The sequence below is a fragment of the Hemibagrus wyckioides genome, linkage group LG06 (genome assembly GCF_019097595.1).
Source record: "Hemibagrus wyckioides isolate EC202008001 linkage group LG06, SWU_Hwy_1.0, whole genome shotgun sequence".
Lineage (NCBI taxonomy): Eukaryota > Metazoa > Chordata > Actinopteri > Siluriformes > Bagridae > Hemibagrus > Hemibagrus wyckioides.
The window spans coordinates 19,132,917-19,160,085 of record NC_080715.1 but is presented as its reverse complement, the minus strand read 5'-3'; the positions used below and the strand labels follow the sequence as shown (position 1 = coordinate 19,160,085).

The 27,169-nt window shown below is 38.3% G+C and overlaps 1 protein-coding gene across 1 annotated transcript; it reads right to left on the bottom strand.

Moving 5' to 3' along the window:
* Positions 1 to 353: 353 nt before the first annotated feature.
* mao (monoamine oxidase) lies at positions 354 to 27,169 on the bottom strand. The gene is made up of 15 exons (XM_058392871.1): positions 27,015 to 27,169; positions 13,902 to 13,996; positions 13,645 to 13,782; positions 9,311 to 9,415; positions 9,052 to 9,143; positions 8,797 to 8,938; positions 7,268 to 7,417; positions 5,898 to 6,057; positions 5,138 to 5,234; positions 4,957 to 5,010; positions 4,805 to 4,862; positions 4,135 to 4,232; positions 3,359 to 3,470; positions 3,162 to 3,224; positions 354 to 2,516 (listed from the first exon to the last, which is right to left on the bottom strand). Exons 1-15 carry the CDS (start codon positions 27,061 to 27,063, stop codon positions 2,361 to 2,363), a joined length of 1,569 nt encoding a protein of 522 aa, XP_058248854.1. The 5' UTR covers positions 27,064 to 27,169; the 3' UTR covers positions 354 to 2,360.

Genomic DNA, 27,169 nt, shown 5'->3' with positions numbered 1-27,169 from the left:
CAATTCACACACACACACACACACCAATATAATGTGTCCATCTGCCTACCTGCATACTTCTGGACAGTGGGATGAACCCCATATGAACACAGGGAGACCAAACTAAACATAAATAGTATCTGGATCAAAACAAGCAGCTGTGAGCGCCACCATGCTACCCTACATTGCACAACAAACTAAAAAACGTGTGCTAAACAGAAACTTTTTTCCTTCAAATATATCAAAAAACAAACAAACCTGATGATGAATGAAGGAAACTGATGAATGCATCTTCAGAGAGGAAACCATCCACACATACGACACATGTGACTGCTGTTCATTGACTGATAATAAAAGACTACACACAGCCAAGATGGAGGTAAATTTCACATTTTTATTACCAGTTGTGTTGTTGGATTTGTACAAAGAGATCAAGTAATGCAATTACAAGACTAGAACACTGGACACTGTGCACACTCACATGGCTTGACAAAGGAAAGGGTCCTCACAGGAGACAAACCGCAGCAAACACAGAGCACAGGAGTACATGGATTAGCAAAGCCTTGTTAGAACACAGAGACATGACTCTCCAGGAAAAGAGGTTACATCAACCACAGCATGACATGAAGACTTCACTGACAGAGTCACGGCACCATTACAGTTCATAGTCCACCAGATTCGAGAAAAAAAAAAAGAGTATTGTATGCTATGAACTTCAGAATCTCTGTTAACTCTCTGTGAACTTTCAAATAGAATGGTATAGTCAGCACTTTGCTTGCCTTAGGCTTCACGTCAGTCTTCGCTGGTTCACCGGTGGCTACTTTAGGGGTGAGAGATATTGTGTTATTCAAAAATCAGCATGAGCATGACCACAGGAACACGAGACACTAGCGTAGCCTCACTAGATATGATGATGACATTATCTGGAAAATCTCACTTGTTGCTTAAAATCGAAATAGTCTAAAAGAAGGTGACACCACATCATCCTTGTGTTGCATAAAGAAACACTTAATAAGGGAATGAAACAATAAGGAAGAGATCATATGAAGTATCTACTTGCTAAAGTAGCCAGTGACTGACCCAGGAGCTGTTTGATAAACACACACACAGACCACACATCACACTCAAAAATCACACACACACACACACACACAATCACAGAGGCACTTGAGAAATAACAAGCACTACTAAATTGTTAAGGCACCACAGACAACACAACACACCTTGACACACACAATGACACATTCCACAAACACCAGGCTCACACACACACACACACACACACACACACTACATCTATTCATTTCTTGTCCCATTTCTTGTGTCTTTCTTATGCATGTATTACAACCATTTCCATTTAGTCATATTTTAAGTCACACAGATTTCAAATTCTTTTGGTTTTGCATACCATGTTTCAGCAGTGAAATATTAAAACTTAAGTTAATTATCAGAATCAAACTGTTCAATCTCTACTGGCATAATAGAGATTTCTATACTCTGACATGCTCCCATGCTAAATCATCTGTTAAAATGCTAAAATCTGCTGCAAGGGGATTCCTGTATGTAGATAAGGTGAAGAAATAAAATCACTGTGTATGGAGCAATATGGTGAAAGGTGTATGGAAATCACCTTATTAAAAAAAAAATAAAACACTGTATATATCAATTATACATCTGTCTAAATTATTTTCAAAATCATATACAATATGTAATAAGAAAAGAATACATTCAAATACCTTGATTAAGAATCAATCATCATCGAAACGAATGCCATAATCATGCAGAGCAGCATGAAATAATACCAACTATCTGGGCTTTCTTTAGCTTTAGTGCCTATGGGCCACTCTGACAGTCAGAGCCATTTAAGCCACACAAAACAGAAGTTGTCAGAGAGGATAGATTCTCATAGTCATGTCTCTTGTGAAAGGCTTTCACAAAACAAAACAGAAAACTTCAGTATAATGCTGTAGCTTTGTCACATGTAGATTGAAAGGCTATTTCAGTTAAGGAGTTCCTTATAACAGCACCTAAAATCATCAGAGGTAATCAAATCGACTGGTTCATTCCACACACGCCGTGTCATACGTGAGGATATATGTAGTGACTATACGGTGAAATGTATTGTTGTCTGTGGCCTTGTTAATTGGTGACCAGACAGATGTTCCTACTGGTTCTCACCTCTGACTATGGTGTGTCCATTTCAACAGTAATGATTACATATTTTATTCATTACCCTGGGAATTCGTACATAAAAGTGTGATTGGGTGTTAAAAATCAAATCTGTTTTTCACTGACATGAGCTCATGTCTAGTCAGTAGCATAGCCTTGGTGTGGTGACTGTCAGTCTTAACCAAGGCCAGTGAGACACTGTAGTGGGAGCTTTAGCATCGGGGAAGGAGTCCCTTTTTACAGGCCACTACACCTACGGTGGTGGCAATCGCCAGGACTGAGGACACGCCCACGAACTTGAGGAGTCCTCCAACGGACGGCAAATTTCTCTCCCAGAAAGTGGTGACAAATGGCACAGCAGGGACATCCTGAAACAACATCAACGTCAAAAAATATGCACAACAATAATACAGAAATTCACACAGACTTATAGTATAGAAATATACACTGACCAGGCATAACATTATGACCACCTGCCTAATATTGTGCGAAAACAGCCCTGACCCTTCATGCACTGTGTATTCTGATACCTTTCTATCAGAACCAGCATTAACTTCTTCAGCAGTTTGAGCAACAGTAGCTCATCTTTTGGATCGGACCACAGCCTTCACTCCCCACATGCATCAGTGAGCCTTGGCCGCTCATGACCCTGTCGCTGGTTCACCACTGTTCCTTCCTTGGACCACTGTTGATTGATTGATACTGTCCACTGCAGACCGGGAACACCCCACAAGAGCTGCAATTTTGGAGATGCTCTGATCCAGTCATCTAGCCATCACAATTTGGCCCTTGTCAAATTCGCTCAAATCCTTACACTGCCCATTTTTCCTGCTTCTAACACATCAACTTTGAGGACAAAATGTTGGCACTTGCTGCCTAATATATCCCACCCACTAACAGGTGCCATGATGAGGAGATAGTCAGTGTTCTTCACTTCACCTGTCACTGCTCATAATGTTATGCCTGATCGGTGTGTATTTCGATTAAGCACAATAGAAACAGATTTTTTTTACCAGTGACTCAGGCTCTGTTTGCCAGATTTGACTTGAATGTAGTCTCCCCATTGCACACAAGATCTGAAAAAGAGTGCAAGGATTCATGCATAACAATTCATAACATTTATATGTTATACACATGTGCACTCATCCACCCACATACAAACCCACACATACCAATACCAAGTGTATTATAGAGCACAGTGATGTCTCACCTCCCTGGTTGCTCTTTCTCCAGCCTGCACAGCCCCTTCCATATAGCCGCTCCACTCTGTAGCTGTCTCAGTGCCTGCAAAGTAAAGTCTGCCCACAGGCTCCCTCAGGACTCTACACACAGAGATGCACAACAGTTAACTCACACCTAGCTTTTAATACTGCATGTGTATGTAGACACTTTCACGATTGATTTCCTTAAAAGTTATCTGATATGGAAAATAAAGATAAAGTTAAAAAAAACCCTGCATACATCCGCACCCGCATGGTTGTTTTTTATTCAGTTCTGTTGGCTTCCTACAATTATTTTTTTTATTTTTACAGTTAAAATGCTCCCAGCATGTACAAAGCCCACTCTCATTTGCATCCTGCAGAGTTAAATCTTTCAATAAATGTTTATATAAGTATAATTCCTAAATATATATTCATAAATATAATATAACCTAGTTATAATAATAATAATAATAATAATAATAATAATAATAATAATAATAATAATAATAATAATAAAAGATATGCAAAAGGGGCTACTTTTAGGCTCATGCTTAGGTCTCACAGTTTAGGTCTTAGGCATGAGGATACTAGAACAGCTCAGGCTCGTACCTCTGCATAAAATAATGATGTAATAAAATGAATTCTTTTTCAGACACCTTTTTTTAAACCTCTTTAGAGTTGTGGTGAATCCAGAGGGGGTGAGATGTAAGAATTCATCCCAGATGGGACATGTAATAAAGGGCAGGAATAAGAGAGTCATTTCAGATCTTGAAAGTGTACTTACTTGCCATACTGAGTGAGGACACCAGGGGGGACGCTGGCTGTGTAGCAGCCACCAGAGTATTCCTCCTCACACCAGTTCTTTTCCTCATAGTGCACAGGCTAAAAAAAGAACATTTATGCATTAACCTAGTAAGCAGGGCTTAGTATTTTTGCTAGCTAATATCGTTTAAAATAACATACAAAAAAAACACACAAAAAATACAATTTGATCACTTAAATTGAGGTTAATGTTTTTTTTCGACTCATTAGGACGCACAATAATTTATTTATAATAATTTATTTTTGCAAGCAACTATATATGATTTTCTAAAAAAAATTCTCTACACAGCATGGCATATTTGTAACAAATCCCATACATCATTTGTGAATGGAAATTTCATGTTCTGTTTATCATGCTCTGGTTAATCAAGAAATACTTAAACATTCAGCTAGACAAAAGAACTATTTTTTCAGATATATACTCCCATCTTTCGATTTAAGGCATTTCTTTGGCCTATTTTAAGGATGATACACCATTACTTGAATCGCCTCCATGATATTTTGAATTGCCTCAGTACTTACTCCACTATGGCCAGCGACAAGTCTTTGAGAATAAATAGTTATTCAGCTGTGGTGAGCTGGTCAGACAGCACTCTGTTGCACAAATAAATAAATGAAGAACAGAAACTCACATGCAAAGCTTCCTCAGTGCCTAGGACACGTGCATAGATCTCACAGATCCTCTTCTTTCTATGGGGTAAAATTCCACATGTCAGGTCAGCTGTGACTTTAGATGAGAAAACTTTCAAATAAAAAAAATTGTCAGTTTCAAACAAATATTTACCTTTCTTCCCTGGTGAGTCCAGCCAGCTTCCTGCTTTTGCGTGCAAGGATGAAACTGCAAGAACGGAAAAGGTGTGGTCAACTAAACATCTTTTAGCCAGCTGTGTCTACAAAGAACATGTGTTTCTATTCACTGTGGGTGAGAGTGCACTGTCCTATTAGTGTTCACAACTTGTTTTTACCCCATAATGGCTGGCACCGTTCCATCAGGCTTTGTGTCATCCAGAGTCAGGCCAATAGGCGACTCTTCGTCTTCGATCACCAGGGTTCCACAGTAACCTGGAAACAAACAGCACTGATAAATACACGAGATTTATCCGAGTTGATTTTCACATTGTCACCATGGAGAAACATGGAGGACATAGCGTTATAGCCACACAGCCACATTAACTACTTAATTGCTAATGACCATTCACCAATTAGTTATATATATAATATAGTAATATATATATATATTTTATATAGTTAATTAATAATAGTCAGAATTATCTATATAAATATATAATTAATAATTAAAAACATTACAAGTGCCCCTATAAGCACCTTATACAGTTATGTGTGGCTCTAGTGTCATTGTTGATAGCATTTGATTTTCCAGGCCTGAAATCTCAAGACCCAGGCTGATGGCTCTGTTCAGCATTCTCCTCTCTTTTCTCTAAACTACAACCCACAAGGCAAACAAATTAAGGCATGAAGATTTTGCTGCTGAAGAATCTAAATAATAGTGAAAGTACATGGAGAGAACTCATAACTCTATCAAGATAAGTTTTTATTCCATTAAAAGTCCTTCTGAATTGTTCTTTTGTCATATTGAATTGATTCGTATGTGAACATCTCATTGTTTATACGCGAATGTTAATCCTCCTGACCAACACTTTAAACAGTAGGAGGTTTTTTCACCTCCTCGGTGATGTCAGACTAATATTTGAACTGATCAATTACCCTTCTTCCTCCAGAAGTTCTCCTTGTAGTAGACCATGCACTTGATAACTGAGCCCATGGGAACTCTGTGGATAAGTTGGTTCCTCAGTGGAGGAAGTTCAGGTTTAAAGTGGATCTTCAGGTTCAACCCTGGTGGTATGGCAAGAATAACGTATTTTGCCTACAGTAAAAAAAAAACCCACAGCATTCAACAATTAATAAGCACAACTTGTACACACCAAAACATTTTCTTCTAATTGCAGAGTATGCAGGAGTAAATATCTATATTTTTGTTAAATCTTATAAATAGAATTTTCAGATGTTTTATCAGCTGTGCACACAAAGTGCTGAAGGTGTTTGATGTGAAACCTGAGGCTTGGTCTTTGTATGTGGATTACTGATTTAAGTGGATTGGATGGTTGATGATTTGACATGATATTGGATTTGTCTGGAAATGTTGTCAGCCTTGTTACCAAGACAACAAGTGCATAAGCTCAAAACTGCTTAGGTGCTCAGGCGTATTCAATGCAAACAAGATTAGAGCAGGCATTTATAAGCATTATATATCCATTGAATTTAAATGTCTAAACTAAATGCTCTTCAAATATGTAACTTTAGCTAAAGGATGTGAGACATATTGCCTTTGTCACTCATATCATAACTGTAGGATGACTGTTGTGGATTACAGTGTATTTACAACAGCAAATTTAAACCAATATGTGGATATAACTCATAACCTCAGAAGTTTTATGGGCTAAATCATTTCTCATTAATTATATAATTACTAATAATCCAATAACTTGGTACATAACTTAAAAATCCATTCATACACTAATTTCTGGCATATCTATAAAAACGTCAACCATGTTCACAGTAAATCATCCTACAGAACTGTATCAGAGTTGGTATTCTAATAGATAAGAAGACCTTCCAGTTGGGGTCAACAGGATAATGCCCTCTGCAGCAGCTCTTAATGAGCCTTAGCAGGAGAAAGAGGATGTGGTCAGGGCAGGGAGATGAAGAGCAGCTTAGTGGTCACAATCCCACAAGCTTACATGGTTTCATGTATACCAAGACATGTACTGCAAAGACAAGCTCTTTTTATCTCCCCAAACCCTGTCGATTTTGTACATTCTATTACGGTGCAGTTACTATTCAATGACTATTCAGTGAAACAACTGTAATCACACATTTACATGGATACAATTCAATTTATGGACAAATAGTAGTAGTAAGAGCAGAAAGTTAGATAGGCTGCATGGGCATACTGCATGAAAAATACTGAAGGGGCTTTCAGTGATGTAATTTAAACAATATGAGGGACATACCCCTTATACAGTGCATGTAGAAAGCTCTTTAAATGCAGTCTGCTGTGAATTGAAATTGCTTACCTTATATGTCTCCCCACTGACAGCCTTGACTTCCACCATGTCTCCAGTCTGGTCGATGCTGTAGACAGCACTCTGAAGCTTGACTCTGTTTCCCAGCTCTCTAGCCATGCCCTCACTGATCTGACTTGACCCTCCTAAAAATTTTCGCTCCTGGGGGAGATCAGAATATTATTTCATCAGACAAAAACACATGAACACACTGAGGTCTTGCATCAATCCCCATAATCTGTAGCCTGAATCTGTAGCCACTTTGCCTTTGCAACTTTTCTATCTAGTTCTGCTATTTCCTTTATTTACCAACAGATGGCTCCATATTTCAAAGACCTGAGTCAAGCCATGCTCATGCTGCTGGTGTGACTGGATCATTGAGAGTAAGGGTCTTTACAGAAATTATTAATATTGTAAGTTTAAGTCAATTGTCCAGATTAATTGTATCCAAGTAAAAAAAGGTTTGATCAGCTGCTCAAATTATTTGCTGTAAAAGTGATAAATTATAGGCTCAAACAAATGGCCCAGAATTTTCCATTTTCAACTGGTCATAGGTAATAACACATTTTGTGTTTTAATACATATATCTGTAATGCAAAAATGCAGTTTTAACTAAAGAAACTGCCACAAAGTGTTTTTAAAACTATTAAATGATCTGATAAGTAATATGTTGAGGGTTCTTTTACAGGGAAGACAGCAAGCCTGGCAAACTATGTTTGTTCACCTGCATAACATGTGGCTTTCTTTTTAGGCCACAAAACACTGGCCTCCCTTCTCAGGCTGCACATCGATCACTAACTAAGCAAACACACACACACACAACGCACACACACGCACACAGTGTACCCAATGCAGAACAAATCACTGCAACATTTAACACAACCTCTTTTAAGCGTGCCAGACAGTAGGAAATCACTCAGAACCTCATAATAAAGTTCTCTAATTACCCCAGTGTGTTCCCTTCCTCTGTAGCTATGGCAGCTGAGCATTCATTATTTTATCAATGCCTACGAATGGCTGTCCTCCAAGCGCTCAAAATCCCCATTGTGTGCACCATGATTAACTAAATTAGGGGTAAAGAATAGAGAGAGGTGCTGATTACAGGATTTTAGGTTAGGATGAAGAAGACTCGATTCAGTGCCCATTAGCTCTTCCGTGCACCTGCATTTATACACTGCTATTTTTTTACGACAATACATAAAGTAATGCACACCACGTTAGTGATGGGTTTATTTAACGTCACCCTCTTTATTATCTAAAACCAGTTAACCAGAAATTAGTTACAGTTTCTTTGCACCCAGTCTCCATTACTACACGTTAACCAGCATCACAGATGAACAGAGAGATGTGTGTAAGCACACAGACACACACATGCAAGAAATGCTGCACATTTCTGTGCAAATGCGAAGCTCATACTATTAATAATAGAACAGAGCCCTTTGTTATTCCAGGGCTTATTTAAAGCAATATTTCAGAGACTGAATTCAGTGTATTAACATTAAGGCATCCATTTAATGGTCTGGTGAGCTGGTGGGATTTACCTGGCCTCCATTAGTGGTGGAGAAGATCCTCATGGTGCCTCCGCACTGTTTGACATACCAGAGAAACCAGAGAGCGGAAATCTCATGAGGTTCGGAGGTCACGTTCACATTAACAAACAGTGTAGCAAAGCGGCGGGCAGTGCTGCATGGAAACAATTTAAAGGAACATGTTTGCAGTTGCATTAAGATACCCAGAGTCATTAAATCACTACTGAACTTTATTGTTTCATAACTGTTTCCTGGTGTTTTCACTACCTTGTCCAGCAAACCTTGTCCAAGAGCTCTTTCATGGTCATGTTATCCCACTCTTCAGCATTTGGGGCCTTCCAAGGAGCTTCTCTTGGGATCTGCAGTACACATTCACAATCAGCTACCAGGAAGGACATCAATAATGTGTCTTCAATCTAAATAAATGGTTCATCTGAAAGGCTTAGAGAGCTATGCCACTGTCAGGCAGTTCATATCAGCTCATGAGTGAAGAATTCCTGTTTGTGCATACTACAGTTGACTTTACCTCCATACCCATCGCATCCATAGTCCTCCAGAGGTTGTTGTAGTCCAGCAGAGCTAAGGGGTTCCACACTGGGGGGAAAGGCCCCTTGAATGGATATGACTTCCCCTAGGAGGCATAAAGCAACTACCATGAGTATTTTTTGCATCTCAGCATTCTACTATAAAACTAAAATGATAATAACGTCATTGTTTGACGTAATGTCTTTGTAATTGCCACGCATCATAACTGGAATTACAATTATGCTTTAGAGTGGAAAACTTTTTGTCTGCCTAAAATATTCGTCACTGCATATTTCATGGCTTGTATTGAAATAAGCAAAAACAAAGTGGGGGCAATTTTTTTTTCTCGGCCTATAGTGCATTTCACAACTTAAGATCAGACGTAATTAGATCCTATTAAGTGTAAGCCTTTAAAAACGACACAGGAAGTCACGTAATTTTGGCATATAATTTGCCAATTATTCTGGCACTTTAAAGGGTCTCAAATTATTACAGGTCCTTAAGAAATTATAACTCCATCTGTAAACTCAATAAAATAAAGACTTCATTACCATAAACAAAAATATTTCTCTTTGGCACACAGCATCAATATGACACAGGATGTCTGTTCACACAGTGGTTCATTCTCACAGTAGTGGAAATGCTTAGTCAGGATGACAACATGGTCCATAGCTGGCCGATGGGGTAACAGTAAGCAGACATTACTTCATACCTGAATTACTTTGTTGCAGAGGGACTCTTAAATAAATGCATTTACGGCTGATTGATTAATATTTGACTTCAGATTCAAGATCTGAGACACGTATACCAGAGGAGATAAATTTCCCCTAATCTATGCTTCACTCTAATATTTAATAATTGCTCAATCTGCCCAGCCTTGTAACGGGGTCATTGATAAAGTGGTTAGAGAGATCAGGAGCAAGGATTACAACAGTGCTTGACTTCTAATGTTCAGTATATTATCTAGGGTGTTAAACCATGGTCCTAAAAGCATGGCAAGATGGTAACAGCGAGTTGCACTCCTGTCAGGAAAACAAGCACTTAGACAGATAAATGGATCTGCAAACAATACAAGAATGCACCAAAATCAACTTGAGCAATAAAAAGGAAAGCATCAACCACCCAGACATGTATGTGCAGTGCTTTTGATGAGAGCTAATTATGCATTGCGCTGATTATTGATAAAGCAGACCTCACGCTAAATGTGCAATGCATTTATTCTCATCAATATCTTATGAGACGCAGCTCTAGAAAGCAACAAGCAGAAAAACATCACATTATCTGTGCAATTATAGGGCTTTGTGTGTGTGTGTGTGTTTGTATGTTTGTGTGTGTGTGTGTTTGTGTGTGAGGGTCAGAGCATTGCATTAGAGCACAGTAGCTCACTCACCATCCAGCAACAGGTCTGTTCCCATGGTGACAGAAGTGAGGAGAATGCACAGGCAGATGAGAGACACTGTGTGCCTATTCTTTCTCTTGGGCATAGTATGAGCCAAGCCTGTGTCCTGTGCTTCCTGTGTCCACACACCGGCTCTAAAGCCTTCCTTTCACAACCTTTAATCTTCATCTATATTAATCCCTGATGTGCTGAACTTGCTCAAGTGGACAGTTTGGTAGGTGGTTGATTGGACAAACCAGGTCTGGCCTTTAGGATTAGAGCTATAGGAAAGCTGATTAGCCTGAACCGTTTTGCTCAGATGCTCACCCTTATTACAAAATGGTTAGCTCATTGTGTAACTAGGAGCCAGGTTTTTGATTGCTGAGTTACTGCCGCACTAAAAAGTCAGCCATAAAGCTTTCAACATACTGTGGAATTGTAGTACTTTGCGTAATAAAGTGATGGAGCCATACTTCAGGACTCAATCATACAGATAACTGTTTTCATGATGACACTGCAAAAACAGATGTAAAGGTAAATGAACTTGAATACACTATCTACAGACTTACTACCCTACTGCAGCCTGGTGTGTTCATCAAATACTACACTGTTTCTTGATGAACACCAAACTTACTATTATTATTATTAATTATACACCCAATATATAATATAATATAATATAATATAATATAATATAATATAATATAATATAATATAATATAATATAATATAATATAATATAATATAATATAATATAATATAATATAATATAAACACCCAATTTTTCCCCATACAAATATTTTTTAAATGTATGTTTTCAAGTTTTCAGGTCAAAACAAAGAGACTCAGAGATGGAGCATAATGGAGCAGAGAACCACTAAAATGATCTACTTAATTCTACTTACAGAAGTAGTAAAAAAAAACTTTAAAAAATGATTTATGTTGAATATCAAACATTCATTGAGATATAATGTACCCTTTCTCACGAATCTTCAATTCATTGTTCTAATTCCCTGTTTATTTGGCAGCTGTAAAACTGTGTCCAGTCTGGTATGTCTGTTCTGCATATCATCTCAGTGCAATGTCCCACCCTGTTCCTTCATTCTAAAATTCCTCCTGGCAGACAAGCCTCCTTCACACACACTTACATATCATGGGGCTTCATTCATTATGCCATCCAGAGCTTATTCTTGAACAGTTACCCAGATCAAGCACAAAAGCCCTCTAATTAGAGAATGAATCAGGAGAAGACCTCTCACAAACTGTGCAAATGCTCTGTGTGTTTGCATCGGGTGAATTCTGTCTCCAGAGTCTAGTTGTGAAATGATTGAAGGGCAACACCCCTTTTACTAAACACAGGGACAAACAGAGAGATTAGAGAGAGTAGGGGGAGGGGGATAGAGGGAGCCATTTTTTTCAGAACTGATAGCTATCTCCTTTTGATGGAAGCTGCAGCCAAAATGAGGGCACAGGAAGAGTGCCTCAGAGTGAATTCTGAGAAAACACACACATGTACACACACTCGTACACGCATGCATGCAAGCATGCACAGTAAATCATGTGCAATCAGATGCAGGGCAGCATGGGTCATAAACAAGGTTCAGATGGCCACTGTAAAGATTAGAAACATGAGCTTCCTTGAATCAGGCACAAAAAAACAAGCTAATTGTATACATGTGGTAGTGTCTATAAAGACTGCTGTGCTGCTCCTCTGAAATAGGTAAGGTCAGCTGAAACACTACTTTTCGAGCTCTGGGAGAATAGAAAGCAAACTTTTTGTAGTCTATGAGGGAATAATGCATGGCTTTTGCCAAAATGTACAACTAAACCTACCTATGCAAAAATCCGAAATATATATAAGCATAATCCTGTTTAATACATATATAAATATATATGATTTACTGACCGCACAAGGTTTGTTAATGCCTATTTCTTTGTTTCATGGAAGTCTTTCTGCCTGTGGGAATCAACTGACAAAACACATGAGGGAGTAGCTGATGTGATATCAAGCACTGCTTCTGTCAAACTGCATTAATCAGCAATACATAAATCCTCTAGAAAAGACAGCAATATCGCATGCCATCACTCTGAAGTTGCACTGTATATTTAGCATGAATGATGGTAGACAGTATTACTAGCAACATACTAAGGACAGAATGTGATGTGCAACAGCATGTTAATTTACGCTTATGAATGACTCCACAGTAAATATGCTTCAGGGTTTTTCCACCAGTCGCCTCTGACATCGTCCACTGCATTTTCTCTGTGATGTTTCACACAGTGCACACACTCTCTGTCTGCATGTTCATGAGTGTACATAATTGCTTGTGTTTCTGTTGAGGCACATGTGTTATACAAAGCCTCAGAGTGTATTTGTACCACATGTGTACACAACATTTGTAAAAATTAAATTAATCAGTGAAAGCACCACATTAACCATTTCTCAGATGTCTGTGATTTACAGCTCAATATTCTGGCCTGCGCCTTAGAGGGGCTCAATCTACAGAAAAATCTAATAAGAGCATGCAGAATGTGTGTGCTAAAGGCAGAGATGCGTCTGCTCAAATTGGATATAAGAGGCAAGAGGGGTGGGGTGGCTGCTGTTTTCTCTTCCTTCCTCCGTGACCACTCTGAACGGGAGAAACCATATTACATATTTCCTTCAGGCACTGATTAGCATCTCCAGGCTCTAGCTCACCATAATGCCAAACAAGGCTCGTCGCCAAAGGCTTTATGCAACAGAAAGAGGAGCTCAAGCCCAGTTATGACGTTCTGTGCACTACAACATAAGTATGCTGGATGAAGAGGGTCTTGTGTCTTTTCTGAAAATAGTAAATTCCTTAAAGTCCTGTCTTCAGGCAGTTTCCTTTTCTGCTTTCTTGAGAATGTTCATCCAGCACCATTAGGCTTTGAGTGTGTTTCTGCTGCAATGGTGGGAGGCATGTTTTCTTTCTTACCTTCACATAGTGAACCAGGGACTCTTCTTCGTTGACTTTATAAGTCTGAACCCCATACTCCTTGGCCAGACGTAGAATTCGATTTTGAGTGGGCCCAATGTATGCTCCGCCCAAATCCACCCATTTGGCATGTTTATTCTGAGGCACAGATCAGATTCAGAACTCAGAGGACAGATCAGAATTAACACAGGGTAAAGGGTTTCTATTTCTGTGTCATACAGATAACTATACTTTAATACCTTTTCGCCTCATCATACCTGAACAGTGTAAGTTCGTCCACCAACACGGTCTCTGGCTTCCAACACCACAGGGTTTAAACCACTCTCCACCAACAACTTAGCTGCACTTAAACCTGTAGAGACAAAATGCAGGAATCCGACTTACGGTTTTATTCAAGCTCTATTCAGTTATCATCAGGTACTTGAAAATTACAGCTGATTTACAGCAATGCAATAAATACTAGCCAATATGTGCAACAAGATCAGTTTCCTGATGTTAAAGAGGTACACATTCATACTGGATTAGTTTTATATGAATAATTTTAATTATTAACACAGTATGTGGATTTTAATCCTTTTAGAATCCATCATGTCAATCGTTTCTTTCTGACTGTGTGGATCCACAATTACACTGTATTCTACCTTTTATTAAATATATATCTAATCCAATGTGACATGTTGGGGAAGATTCTTTTATATCCTGTGGGAAAGGAGATTTTTCACTTTTTCTTTAGTATAAAGACACCAGGAAGCGCTTTTTAAAAGCAAGTATTAGACAAATTCACAAAACAGAGCAATATAATTGCAGACACTTGAGGTCTTTGCAGTGGGTACTTCTGGAGCTTTTAGGCAAGTGACTGAACAAGTTCTAGCACAGGTTTAGCCCAACTACTGTACATGCTATAGTCATGTGACTTATTAATGACTAAGTGCAATCTGAAGTTTCACAAGCAATATAAGGCTCAAAATTCGTTTGAAGTAGAATGAAGTGTATGTTGAAATACATAAGGAAGTGGAAGTAAAAACTGTGTGTACATTGTGAAGCCTTTCCCATATGTGTGAGATATGTACACTAGAATATATGTATAGTATACGTTAATCTTATGCCAATCCCTAATTATATGTTATATGCTAATGTAGTGTGAATCCATCATAATCACTATAGACATCCTGCATTATCGATGAAGTTAGGTCTGTTCAGTCACGGTGCTGTGATTCCACAATAAAGACATCCATCCTCTTCTAACAGGGGAAGTGAAATCTCTACTTCTGTGAGAAACTGCATATCATCTTAAGGAAGCTATACCCAATGAAAGAAACACTAAAGCACAGATCTGTATTTAGAGGGGTTTAATGAGGGAAATACTTTTAGTCATAAATATTCACCTTGTTATTACCAAGGAAATTTCAGCTATCAATCCTGTTATACTGAGTATATTCAAACAAAACCAGCAAGACCAGGCAAGACCAGTGTCTGTCATACAGCTAAAAATATGCTCCTTAAAACATTTCTCTTTTGTGTTCATTTAGCAAGTCTAAACAAGCTAGTAATTTGTATGCATTTTCAGTACATTGGTGTTTTTTGTTCCAAAATGAACTTAGTTATAAGGTTTTATATTTAATATCTGCACATGCACTTCTGATTCTTAGAGCTTTCATTTACCTTATCAACATATCATACAAATTATTTTGCACATCACTGTCTTTAACAACCAGTAGGAAATGTCAAAGTATAAATCATGGTTTAAAGTTTATTTAACAGCTTCTTTTTTCCTAAAAATTTACTAAAAGCAGAAATCAACAATGCATACAAAATAGGAGGGTGTAACTGTGTCTTCGCCTATATTTATAGGTATAGCGTGTGTAAACAGACATGGAAAACATTTACAGACTCTGACTGATTGCTGTAGCCAGTGGACAAACAGATGGCGACTAAAAAGAATCATGAACGACAGAGTTACATAAACTCAGATATAGAGATAGAGCAAATCATATATTGCAATTAAGATGGAGGAATAAAAGTTTCTCAGCCTCTTTTGTGGTTAATGTCCTTTGCAGACAAGACCATATACAGTATTTATCAGTGTGTGTGTGTGGGGGGGACTGAACCAGTGAGACATGCAGCTGAGCACGTAAGCAAGTCAAACTACAGTCTAGGGGAAAAAAAACCTAGCAATTTAAAATGGTACAAAAGGTTCACAAATTTGTACACACTATCTGTCATCCAGATAAGCCAGACCCCTTTCTCAACACACCTGACATCTGTATAATTAACACCAGGAAGATAAGAGTTATGTCAGTATGGTGTGATATAAACATCTCTGTGGATCCTAGGATATATATTATATATTTTCTTTTAAAAAAAGACTGGTTTATCATACATCCACATAACACCACACCCATTAGAGTGGACTGATGGTAGCTTTATGATAAGTGAGTGCTCATAAAACACATTGCTGCTGTGAGTTCACCCACTTAGTCAGCGAGGGGGACCACAGAGCCTTAAATGGGAATCTTATTCGTGCAATAAATGGTCATTCCTCTTTCAGCTCGGGTGTCCTTCGGACTAAATTCGATAAACCACATTTAAACACCATGTCCGCAGTAATAGATGAGACACCATCAAAATTCTAATTTAGCCTTTACTCAAAACAGATGAGTACTAATATTTATTTGTAATATTGTAATAGACATGGTTTACAGCATAATGCAAGTTTTCTTTGCATACTTCAGCACTTTATTCAAACAAACACTCAGTTCAAACTTTGTTTTTTTGTTTGCCAGCACACAAAAAAAGTGTTCTTTGTTTTGCTCTGTTCTCCCATTATTCAGCAGAAGTCCACGTCTGTGCAAATACTCCAGGACCTTTCATCATACCACCAGGACCTTTCATCATATCACTGGGTCTTGAAGTTGGATTTCCACTAGAATATATATTGCTTTTAGTTGTAGTGCTTGCGCTTCAGTCCAACTAGTGTTATGTAGCCCTGTGTCCTTTATCTGCTGGGGCTGTAGTGGAGCTTTTAACACTACTTTGAAACCGAGCTGAATTTTGTTTTTGGTTTGTGTCTAAAGCATTTAGAACAAAGCCAGTGTAATAATTCTGGAAATGTAAAATCTGACTTTAAGAAAAAAAAAATAAATAAATTTTTGGTTAGAGTTACAATTCATAGAAGAAAATGCTTTCCCGAGTTGCTTTTAAAAAATAGCAATAGTGACTTTAGAAATAATCGTTTACTTGAAGCAGAACAACCCAAAAACATGATGAAATCACACTTCCCAGTACAACTTCACAATGCATAACAATTACCTGCGTGACCCACTGGGTGGTGCAGATCAATTTCCATGTGTGACTCACTGGGCAGGCAAAATTTGGTGGATCAGATTGTTCCACACTGTGTATTTGCTTGCATTTGGGTTGTTCCACTCATAGTAATTCACAATTATCTGTTAGCATGCACCAAATCTCATTTCAGATACGTCCTACAGCATCCTGCCTGGAAAAATTAAGTGAATGGCAAATGTAATTCTGTAAACAATGGAATTTTTTTCTTCCATCAGGCCAGAATTCCCAAGTCTTACATCGAGCAGCTTTAAGTTTGTGTCAATCAAATAAATAATTTAATCTTATACTCAAAGTGGCTGATGAGATTAGCATTGAGTTTGTCCATAATCTAAATGTGTACTATTGATTCTACTGAAAATACTACAGTGCACACGTATAGTACAGCCTGTGATATATCATGGCTTCATAATTTCTGTCAGAGTGATTTGTTCCAGTGGGATTGTCAAAATACATGGGAAAAATAGGATAGGGGCTTTGAAAAGGATTTTCAGTGATCAAAAGGCTTCTTTCAAGCATGGGTCTCTCTCGCTCTCTCTCTGTCTCTCTGTCTCTCGCTCCCTTAGTCCCTCTCTTCTGTTATCAGCTCAAGATTTAATGCTCTCTTGCATGCCCTGTCTCCAACACCGAGCTACACCTGAGGCAGAGGCTGACCTAATCGCAGTGACTTTTATTCAGTAATTGGATGGAGCAGAAAGCTTGTGGCTATTGAATAAGGCAAATATCCCCTCCTTGATCTATGTCTCTCACACACACACACACACACACACACATACACACACACAGAGTAAGCTATAACATGCAATAGCCTGGATAAAACAGTAAATCATTTATCAGGAACTCTGCTATCAAACATCATAAAGTCAGTTACAGTGGTTTTCAGTGAATCAGATACAGTCCAACAATGGTCTAATCACAAGACTACACACAAAATAATCTGACTACAAATGTACCAATGAGTAAGACTAGGATTAGGTGGCTTTAGGCCTATTAATTTCTATTTTAATTTAATGTCTGAGCCAGGTAGAATTAAGCTGGGACATAATGCATTGTTATTATTGTGGTTTCACTGGTACATAAAAATTTGCTAATGTAACAGGAGAAACCTTTCAGCAATTAAATCAGCAAGAACCAAACTTGCTCTCGCAGTAAGCCAATTAAACAAGCATCTGGATTTATTCTTGTTAGTGTCAATACAGCAGGCCATTTGCTGTAAAACAAGAGTGCAGAGGAACCAGCCAAGGTTTCCATAGCAACTGCAAATGTAAGGATGCGGTCGCTTGGCGAGGATAAATGTAAGAATGGTCTGACTGCCTCCCGCTATTCATCAAGAACAAAAGGTGAAACAGCAGGGAGCTCCAAGATATCAAAACAAATGTAAAGTGAATGTCACAGTAGTCTGTTTTGGATCATGCTTGGTTTAGAAGGCATGCCTAATGGGGAAATCCTTTAGTTTGCTTCTTTCACATCATTAAAAAAAGAAGAAAAGAAAAGAAAAAGAAGCTCAGATTCAGACATTAACCACTACAGCCTCCTCTTAGTGGCATAAAGGTCAATTGCTAATTAATGTTAGTTGGTATTTAAAGTCCAATTCAAACTTAATTTCTTCAATTGTTCTCTCAGATAAAACCTAATATTAAAGTCTAAATAGAATCTACTTTATATTCCAGCTTCAGAATTAATTGACAAATCCTATTATCAGAACTGGCTGCAGGAAAAACAGACTGGATGTGACAGGGACCACCTTTTTCCTCACACATTTTTCCCTTTCCAGTTTGAAAGAGAGGTTTTTGCTAAGCCTACAGCACGCCATTTCCTACCAAAAGGAACTGAACACAAGGAAACAGCGAGAAAAAAGGAGCACTGAGTGCTGCTAGCTAACACAAGCCATTGTTTACTGTAAGAATACACCTCCATCCTCAATATTCTAAAGCACAACTGTCTTATCTAATGCATCTTTATGCAATTAAGTCTGGAAAAAAGCAGATATTTCTGCTTTTTAATCTTATTACACATCATATTAAATCAGTCTCTTTTACTCAAAAATACCATCAAAATCCCAATTACAGCAAAGAATATACCAGTTTGCTTCACAGTCATGCTTTCTCCCTCTTAGCGAATGATAACAAACAATAAGCAATAGGGATGTTTATGAGTGGTGCACCTTATTCTCCGGTTCTCATGTCCTGCAATCGATGAAAATGATTGCTCTTCAGAATTGCTGCCAAACACCAACATATTGTGAATCTGAACAGGCAATCACTCAGAAGGAGGTCAGAGAAAGAGGAGGGCTACCAAACACAGAGACGGTTGTTGCTGCATCAGAGAAACAGTAAAGCATTATGTGAAGTTGCATAATGAAGCCAGTCAAGCTGGGGTCAAGCTCTTCTCTTCTCCACACAAATGGATAAAAAGCAAAAGTAAGAAATCCTGTTTATCCACCATGGACAACAAAGACATTCAATCTAAAACCTTCCATTTTTTTCCTTCGATGAAGTACGTAGTGTTGGCAGTGAGTTTTGAGTCATTGTCTTGCTGCAAGATAAAGTTCCTCCCAATTAGACTGAATGCATTTCTCTGTAAATTAGCAGATAGAATGGCAAGATAGAATAAACGAAATGAAAGCTGAAATTCTGATCTATAAGCTCATTCATATTTTCTTCTCAATTCCAGATGTATTTAGTGTATATATAGCAAAAAGCAAACTACTGGCCTTGCTGTTTTAATAGCTTCAGGGGGGGACTGTATATTCAACTTGTTTCCCATGCTCCTGTTATTGTATTTATTATTATCTGTCTTGGCTTTTGTCACATAAATGGAAAATAACACTAGCGGTTGAATGTTCCACTGCCACTTAGAAATGCTTAAATAACGAATCGAAGGTGATTCCTCATTGTTTACAGACAAAAACTAAACAATATAATTCAATATCTGATGTTGAGCCCCCGCTGAGAAATCCACAGCTGTGTCCTTTTCAGTGTAAACATATTTTGGTGTTGGGCCATTATGATTACCTTAACATGGAAAAGTAAATATTGATTAGGAACCTCATCATACACTTCCCTGTCTGAGCACACGTTTGTGTTTAATGTTTGTTCAGCTTTTTAAAATCATCAGTTGTGTGTTGCTAATGTTAGTGACTACAGTTAAAGAACACATAAAATCCAAGAAACCTCACTGTGGCTGCAAATGCTCTTGTGTATAAAGCATTTTTTGTGGACTTGAGCAATATCTGTAGTTCGGAAAACAAGAGTCATGTGTTAATCTCCTCCATACTTGATAAACTATATTCTACAGTCATTGCATCAGTGTGAGATATTTTCCACATTGTCTCGTCAAGCCACAAACAATGTAACTGAAGATTTGAGCTGTTTCAGAAAAGACAAACTGAAAGTCCCATTGAACTGCACATGAACTGAACTCCAACTCACTCAACACTTACAGCAGAAATGGCAATTAATGCTCCATTTAATGCATGCAGAACACTGGCATGTAGCTATGCATTTGTCTTTAAGTGGATACTTCTGAGTGGCATGTCAAAGTAGGGCCTGGGCACTAGTTGGTCTACTGGCCAAGTCCACCACCCAGTGTGCTTAGATAAGGGAGTTCTTTGTGTCTTTCCTCAACAGCAAATGAACATCATGTCAGAGGATTAGGTGATATCTGTCTGATGCAAGAAACACCATTGGGCAATGGACTTTGAAACTGATGGGCCTGCCCCAAGAAGTTAAATTTTGTTTCCAGGAAACTGCTGGTCCATAAACATGAACCAGTCCTGTGGATGCATGTCTCAACTTGTCTGGTCTTCAGGGACCAGTTCATCCCTCTGAAATCTTGAACAGGACAACAGTACTGATCTTTTCCTGTCCCTGACCCCTAGAAGCCTATGTGATTAGAGGACCCATAATGGTAGGTCATCATCAGTCAGGGAGAACACAAGAACATACTGTAGCATCCTCATATTCCTCTAACAAGAATAATGACTAGGCATCCTTGCGGCATCCACCAGGGTCCTTGGTGATATATAACTCTATAACCCTAACCCTCAAGACACTCTACTCAATGGAACTGTACACTTAGCCCAGTCTGTAATGCACAAAGAATTCTTCTCCCCTTGGATATTTGGTTCAATGCTGCCCATGTAGGAGGATCTGGTCTTACTCCACACCACTAAACTATAAGGAGTGCTCTGTTCAGAAGTACAAAAAGTTTCATAGCATCAGCTCCAGGATCAGTTGAGCCATTTGTGATGGCAAGCCAGCAATTCACCCAAAGAGAAAATTCTAATTCAAAGAATTAGAATTAGACTAATTCAAAACAGAATTCTTTGGGCTTCTTTGAGGCTGTCAGTGTAGGAAATTTCCAAGTTGAGCACAGTGTCCCAGAGATGGTTAATTCCCTAAGCAGTGAACACGTAGCTGGCACATGGCCCATAGCAGTGTAAAAAAAAGTACTTGTAATATAGTAGTAAACACTCACTGAGGTAGAAAAGAATGTGAAAGGACAAAATTGTGGTCATTTGTAGTTAGCTTATATCGTGGTTATATAGTCAGACATGCAGACGAGTGAAAATGGAGAAAGTAAATTAAACCTCTATTATAGTGCCTTTTTATGTAAATATGGCAATCATACATCACTACTCAGTTTGGAGATTTCAGCAAAGTTGAACGAGTAAAACAAAACCATCTCTGTTGCATTGCAAATAAACAGCACTTCAAATATTGTATAACCAAAATAGCCATAATTTAAACCGAGTGTGCAGGGGAAATTAAAAATATTCTGCCTGATTTGTGCCCACTGCTTTTTGAAATAGCATAACATAAATTTAACATAATAGCTTATGGAAGAACACTGATCCCAGGACGTTGTAAACATATTCATGTTGTTTGTTGTTCTTGAGAGAAATGTCTATCCTTAATATTGTTTGAATCAAATAAGACTAAATTTAAAGTGGAAGGCTGTAGGTAGTTTAATCCTATGAGCTTGCGCTCTTTATTTCTGTTTACAGATCCCAGAGAAATAAAATGTAGGTGATATAAACCAGAGCAGCTATATTTATTTATTTTACATAATTTTTTTTCCCCCCTCATAAATCTTGTCCTTAGCACTTCAAAACAAACTTACACCCATTCATAAATAATCATACATTATTGTGCAGTGCCAAAGGGATTTTGCCAGAGATTATGAAGACAGTGGCTCGAACAGAGAGCTGTGCATTATTCTCTCAAGCTTGTGCAACCAAGAGTGACCAGGAAGGCCTTGTAAACATGCATTCCACATCTTTCTTGTCTGCGTCGGTGTGCTTTTTATCCCCCCTTTGTGCCTGGCAGTTCTCCAGAAGTAAAATATTAGTGTCCAATCAAGCACAGGATACGTAACAGGACACTCACAGGGCTCAAAGGTCAACTCTACAGCACACTTAGGATGAGTTGTTTTTCAAGGTTTGGAAGAACAGATATTAATGACATTGTGTGCTGTAGAGAAGTATTTTCACATGTCATTTGTCCTAAGGACATCACACGAGAACAAGTACAACATTTTAATCAACCACATGATTTGACTGGACTGAAAACCTGGGTCAGAATCAGAATTTACATAACTACAAAATCCAACATTTTGCATAAACTGATAAAATTTATGCAAAATGCGATTGTTTTGAATTTTTGTGCAAACTTCAAAACAATCGCAGAGTCAGCTTAGTTTCTTTAAGTCTGTCAATATTCAGTTTGTACTGCATATGGCCCAATACTCAGGGGTTTGATTTTGGCATTGTATGAATCAGTTATACCAATTAGCAAGGGTAATTATACCGTTTATGACATCTTGTGTCGGTACAAATACGAACCTGAATCTGCCACACAGGAATAAGCAGTGTATATCTAGTTAGTGCATCAAATACTGCTAATAAAATGATTATAAACAGAAAGCTTAGGTCAGAGTCCTTTGGGGTTATTAGGAAGTTTGCTGGTTGCTATGCTCTGGTTTATAGAGGTTCCTCTTCAGAAATAGTGTATGATGAAAACATGTACGTGATGTATTGCGTGTCTCCATACACAGGGGAATTAAGTATTCGTCCACTTTTGTTTCTGTGATGGTTCATTCCTCTCTGCAAAATGTCTTAAATTCCCAAGGTTACGAGGGTCCCACGGATGGAGTCACATTTTCAAAGTCTCCATAAAAGTTTAAAGGGGCTTTAAGTCAGGAGACATTCAAGTCAAGACATTCTTGAGGCATTCTAATCGCATTAAACATGTCATGGTCTTGTTTAAATGTCCATCTCCCAGATTCATTTCTCCTTCACCACTTTACCTCTCTGTGGGTATGGTGTTCTTGGGATCATACATGCAGCCCTTCATTCTCCAAACAGGACCTGATGAACAATTGTCAAAATGTTCTATTTATGTTTCATCCTTTGCTTCAAAAGAGTTCTGATTTTGTCCGAATGCTTGTGAAATTATTAGATGTGCATCTCCTTTTCGGCACAGGAGTGTAGGAACAGCGTGGTGCAGTTCATTGTTTTTCCTGCTGTTTCCAGATCATCCTGCTGGCTTTTCTCTTACCTTATCGCTCTCAGAGCATTGAAATCTTGCGTGGCACGCCTGTCCAGGAACGATTATTATTGGCTTCTTGACCTGTATCTGCATGATTTTTTGCATTATGCTGCTGCCACATGATTGGCTGATTAGATAGCTGAATGTGCAAGTGTTCCTAATAAAGTAGATATTGGGTATATTCATAAGTACATTTTGGTATATATATATATATATATATATATATATATATATATATATATATATATATATATATATATATTGAACATTGAATCAGGACATGATGAGGATAAGGTGTCTAAAATAATGTGCCTTAAAGAAAAGTGACTTAACACATTCTGTCATTATACTGTATATTATATACAGATGAGCAATGTACCTTGGGGATATTACAGGTTCCTTTATATTTATTATATGTATTTATTTTACCTGTATTTGTATCTTTAGCATAGTGTATAAAGTGCATGCCATATGCATATCTATAGTCAACAGCATTAAACTAATATTTTTTTTTCATTCTTAACACTAGTTCAACATAAATATCTAGTGTAGTTACACAACTCTTCACCGGATAAGAAAAAATATAACTGTTAGGGGGAAACAAACTTGCCCTAAGTTTATCAGCAGGAGATAGGGTCTTGTTTATACAGGAACTCTAACAACGTTTCAGCAAAAACTATACATTTCACTATGAATGTGTTCTGTTCGGTCTCTGCACTGAACTGTGAATTCCTCCTCATTCCTGATTTACAGTGTGGGAACTGGCCATCAGTTTTAAACAGCAGGAATGGAATTTCCTTGTTACAGCCAAGAGGACATGACCCTCATATCATGGTGCTGTAAAGCAAACAGAGTTCACTATAATCCATTACTCTTTGAAATGTTCATCAATGCCAGTGTACACTATAGGGTGCAAAAAAGAGCTGATTGCATAAGGCATGTAAAATATTTAAAGAAAAATCTTTTTCTTGCTGGGGAAAAGGGCCAGACCTCAAAGACAGAAATATGTCCGCAACACTTCCTATTTATCGTGCACTGCTCTGACCTCATGCATCTTTGTCATCAGATTTAGTCTGCAAGAAAAGCATTACTCAACTTCTCCCACTAACTTGATTTTACTCTCATGTAGGATGCATTATAATTCTTGGAAAGCAAAAAGTAAAACCAAACAAACGTTGAAATCAATTTTACACATAGCCTTTAAGCCGTGGTTAATAAACCGTACACCTTTATTTGCCTCCTGTGTCTTTTCTAACAGGCTGCAGTCTCAGTAATTAAGACTACACACACATACATAACACACGCACGAAAAAAAGAACTGAACTGTGCTGGACATAGTCAGACACACACACACACACACACACACACTAAATTTTCCTGTTTGCACGCACGTCACTTTACATTTATATATATTTATATTAATCCTGTTTACATGTGTCACTTTAATATCTGCAATCACTGTATACACTGTACAAATGTTGTTTGTCTGCACTGTCTTGTCTTGTCTTCCTGTGCACTTCTGTTGTATGTCTAGTTCTTAAAGACTGCACCTTAAGTATAAAGTATTAAGTATTAAGTATAGTTTCATTTTTTAGTTTAATTTTAATTTTTAAATTATAGTTTAATTTTTTTATCTCTATGTTATAGCTCAATGTTTGTCTGCGTCACTGTACTTTGTCTGTGTTATTTGTAGCACCTCTGGTCTAGGAGGAACGTTGTTTCACTTCACTGTGTACTGCATCTGCTATATATGGTTGAAGAGACAATAAAGCTTCTTTGACTTTGACTATAAAACTGGGGACTATAATAAAAGTTGCTCAGGTTTAACAAATTAGCATTCAGTCTATTATCAGTGAAAGTGCTGTACGTGACAGACTGTTACCTTTGATGTAAAAAATCTATTACGTAACTCACAGGTCAGTCTGTCAAACTGTCAAAGATCGGGCTATAAAACCTGCTGGGGCTTCCATGACAGATTTTTGCCAAGGTCATATACAACAGTGTGTGTGAATACTCCTGTGCACAAAGCAACCCAAACAAGGGAAACCTGCTTCACATGTTTAGGCAAGATTTAATCATTACTTATCTTGTCTTTACTTATCTAATCTTGCTTTTCTTCACAAATTCCCTAATCAATCCCTAATCAAGGGTAATGACCAAAATAAACAGCCTCCGTATCAGAGCACCAAATTAACCACCAAAATGCTAAAACACTATAGTCCATTGTGAGGAATGGTGAGACAGCTTGCTGTAATCAAATTTTCTGGACACAAACACACAAAGTCTGTCTTATTATCCTTGTCAGGACCTTCCATTGTCCCTATTATTAACAAAAATAAGTAATAATATGCCTTATCCCTAAATCTCACCATAATCTTAACCTCAATAACCAAAATGAAATGTTATAATGTTTGCATTTTAAAATAAAAGCTACACCGACCAGGCATAATATTATGTCCACCTGCCTAATATTGTGTTGGTCCAAAACAGCCCTGACCCGTCACATACTGTGTATTCTGACACCTTTCTATCAGAACCAGCATTAACTTCTTCAGCAATTTGAGCAACAGTAGCTCGTCTGTTGGATCGGATCACACGGGCCAGCCTTCGCTCCTCATGTGCATCAGTGAGCCTTGGCCGCCCATGACCCTGTCGCCGGTTCACCACTGTTCCTTCCTTGGACCACTTTTGACAGATACTGACCACTGCAGACTGGGAACACCCCACAAGAGCTGCAGTTTCAGAGACGCTCTGATCCAGTCGTCTAGCCATCACAATTTGGCCCTTCGTCAAACTCGCTCAAATCCTTACACTTGCCCATTTTTCCTGCTTCTAACATCAACTTTGAGGACAAAATATTCATCTGCTGCCTAATATATCCCACCCACTAACAGGTGCCATGATGAGGAGATAATCAGTGATATTCACTTCACCTCTCAGTGATATATATATATATGAATATCTGACAGTCTATGTATATCCATATATATTGCATGTAAGTTGTTGCATGTAAAAAATGTAAGATGTAATATAACAAGGGCAAGGCATAAAATGTTTCTATGCGTCTCCTACGTGTGCTTGTGGATGCAGCACCTGTACACTGCAGTATAACTGGTAGACTCCCAACAGGAACAGGAACAGGAAGCGAAGTCACCTAACACAGGAGCCATAAAACAAGTGAAGTTTTATCTCGCGTAGTAGATCAATTCATCGTCAGTCTTTAACAGTCCAGCACACATGCAAACCTGTCCTCAGCACGGCGTGCTTGGTTTATTCTGGAGCGATATGGATGCAGTAAGCCCGTTTAGCCTGTAAGGTGCTACAGCGTCTGGTTATGGTGTGTATCAGTACCACAGCTGTCATAACACTACCTTCATTACAGTGCACTTCTTCAATAAGATGCAATTCAAACTTTGTCCTAGGGCACTAGAAGGTTTCATTGAGTTGTTTCATTTAGGCGGCGTGTTTGTGACTCACCTGAAATGCCGCCCCCAATCACTATCACGTCGTACGTGTTGGCCTCCATGGTGCTGTACTGCGCTGTCCGCTCTCTTCCTCTCTCTCTAGCTCTCTCGCAGAAAAGCAGTGCAGCTCACGGCGGCAATAAAGCGCCACAGCCACCGCGAGCCTGT

Excerpts from the sequence above, each read along its gene's own strand:
- mao (XM_058392871.1), bottom strand. The coding sequence starts at position 27,063 with ATGGAGGCCAACACGTACGACGTGATAGTGATTGGGGGCGGCATTTCA. Across the intron at positions 5,011-5,137 it reads ACGGTGCCAGCCATTATGGG|TTTCATCCTTGCACGCAAAA; the intron begins GTAAAAACAAGT and ends CCGTTCTTGCAG. Across the intron at positions 4,233-4,804 it reads GCACTGAGGAAGCTTTGCAT|CCTGTGCACTATGAGGAAAA; the intron begins GTGAGTTTCTGT and ends TTCTTTTTTTAG.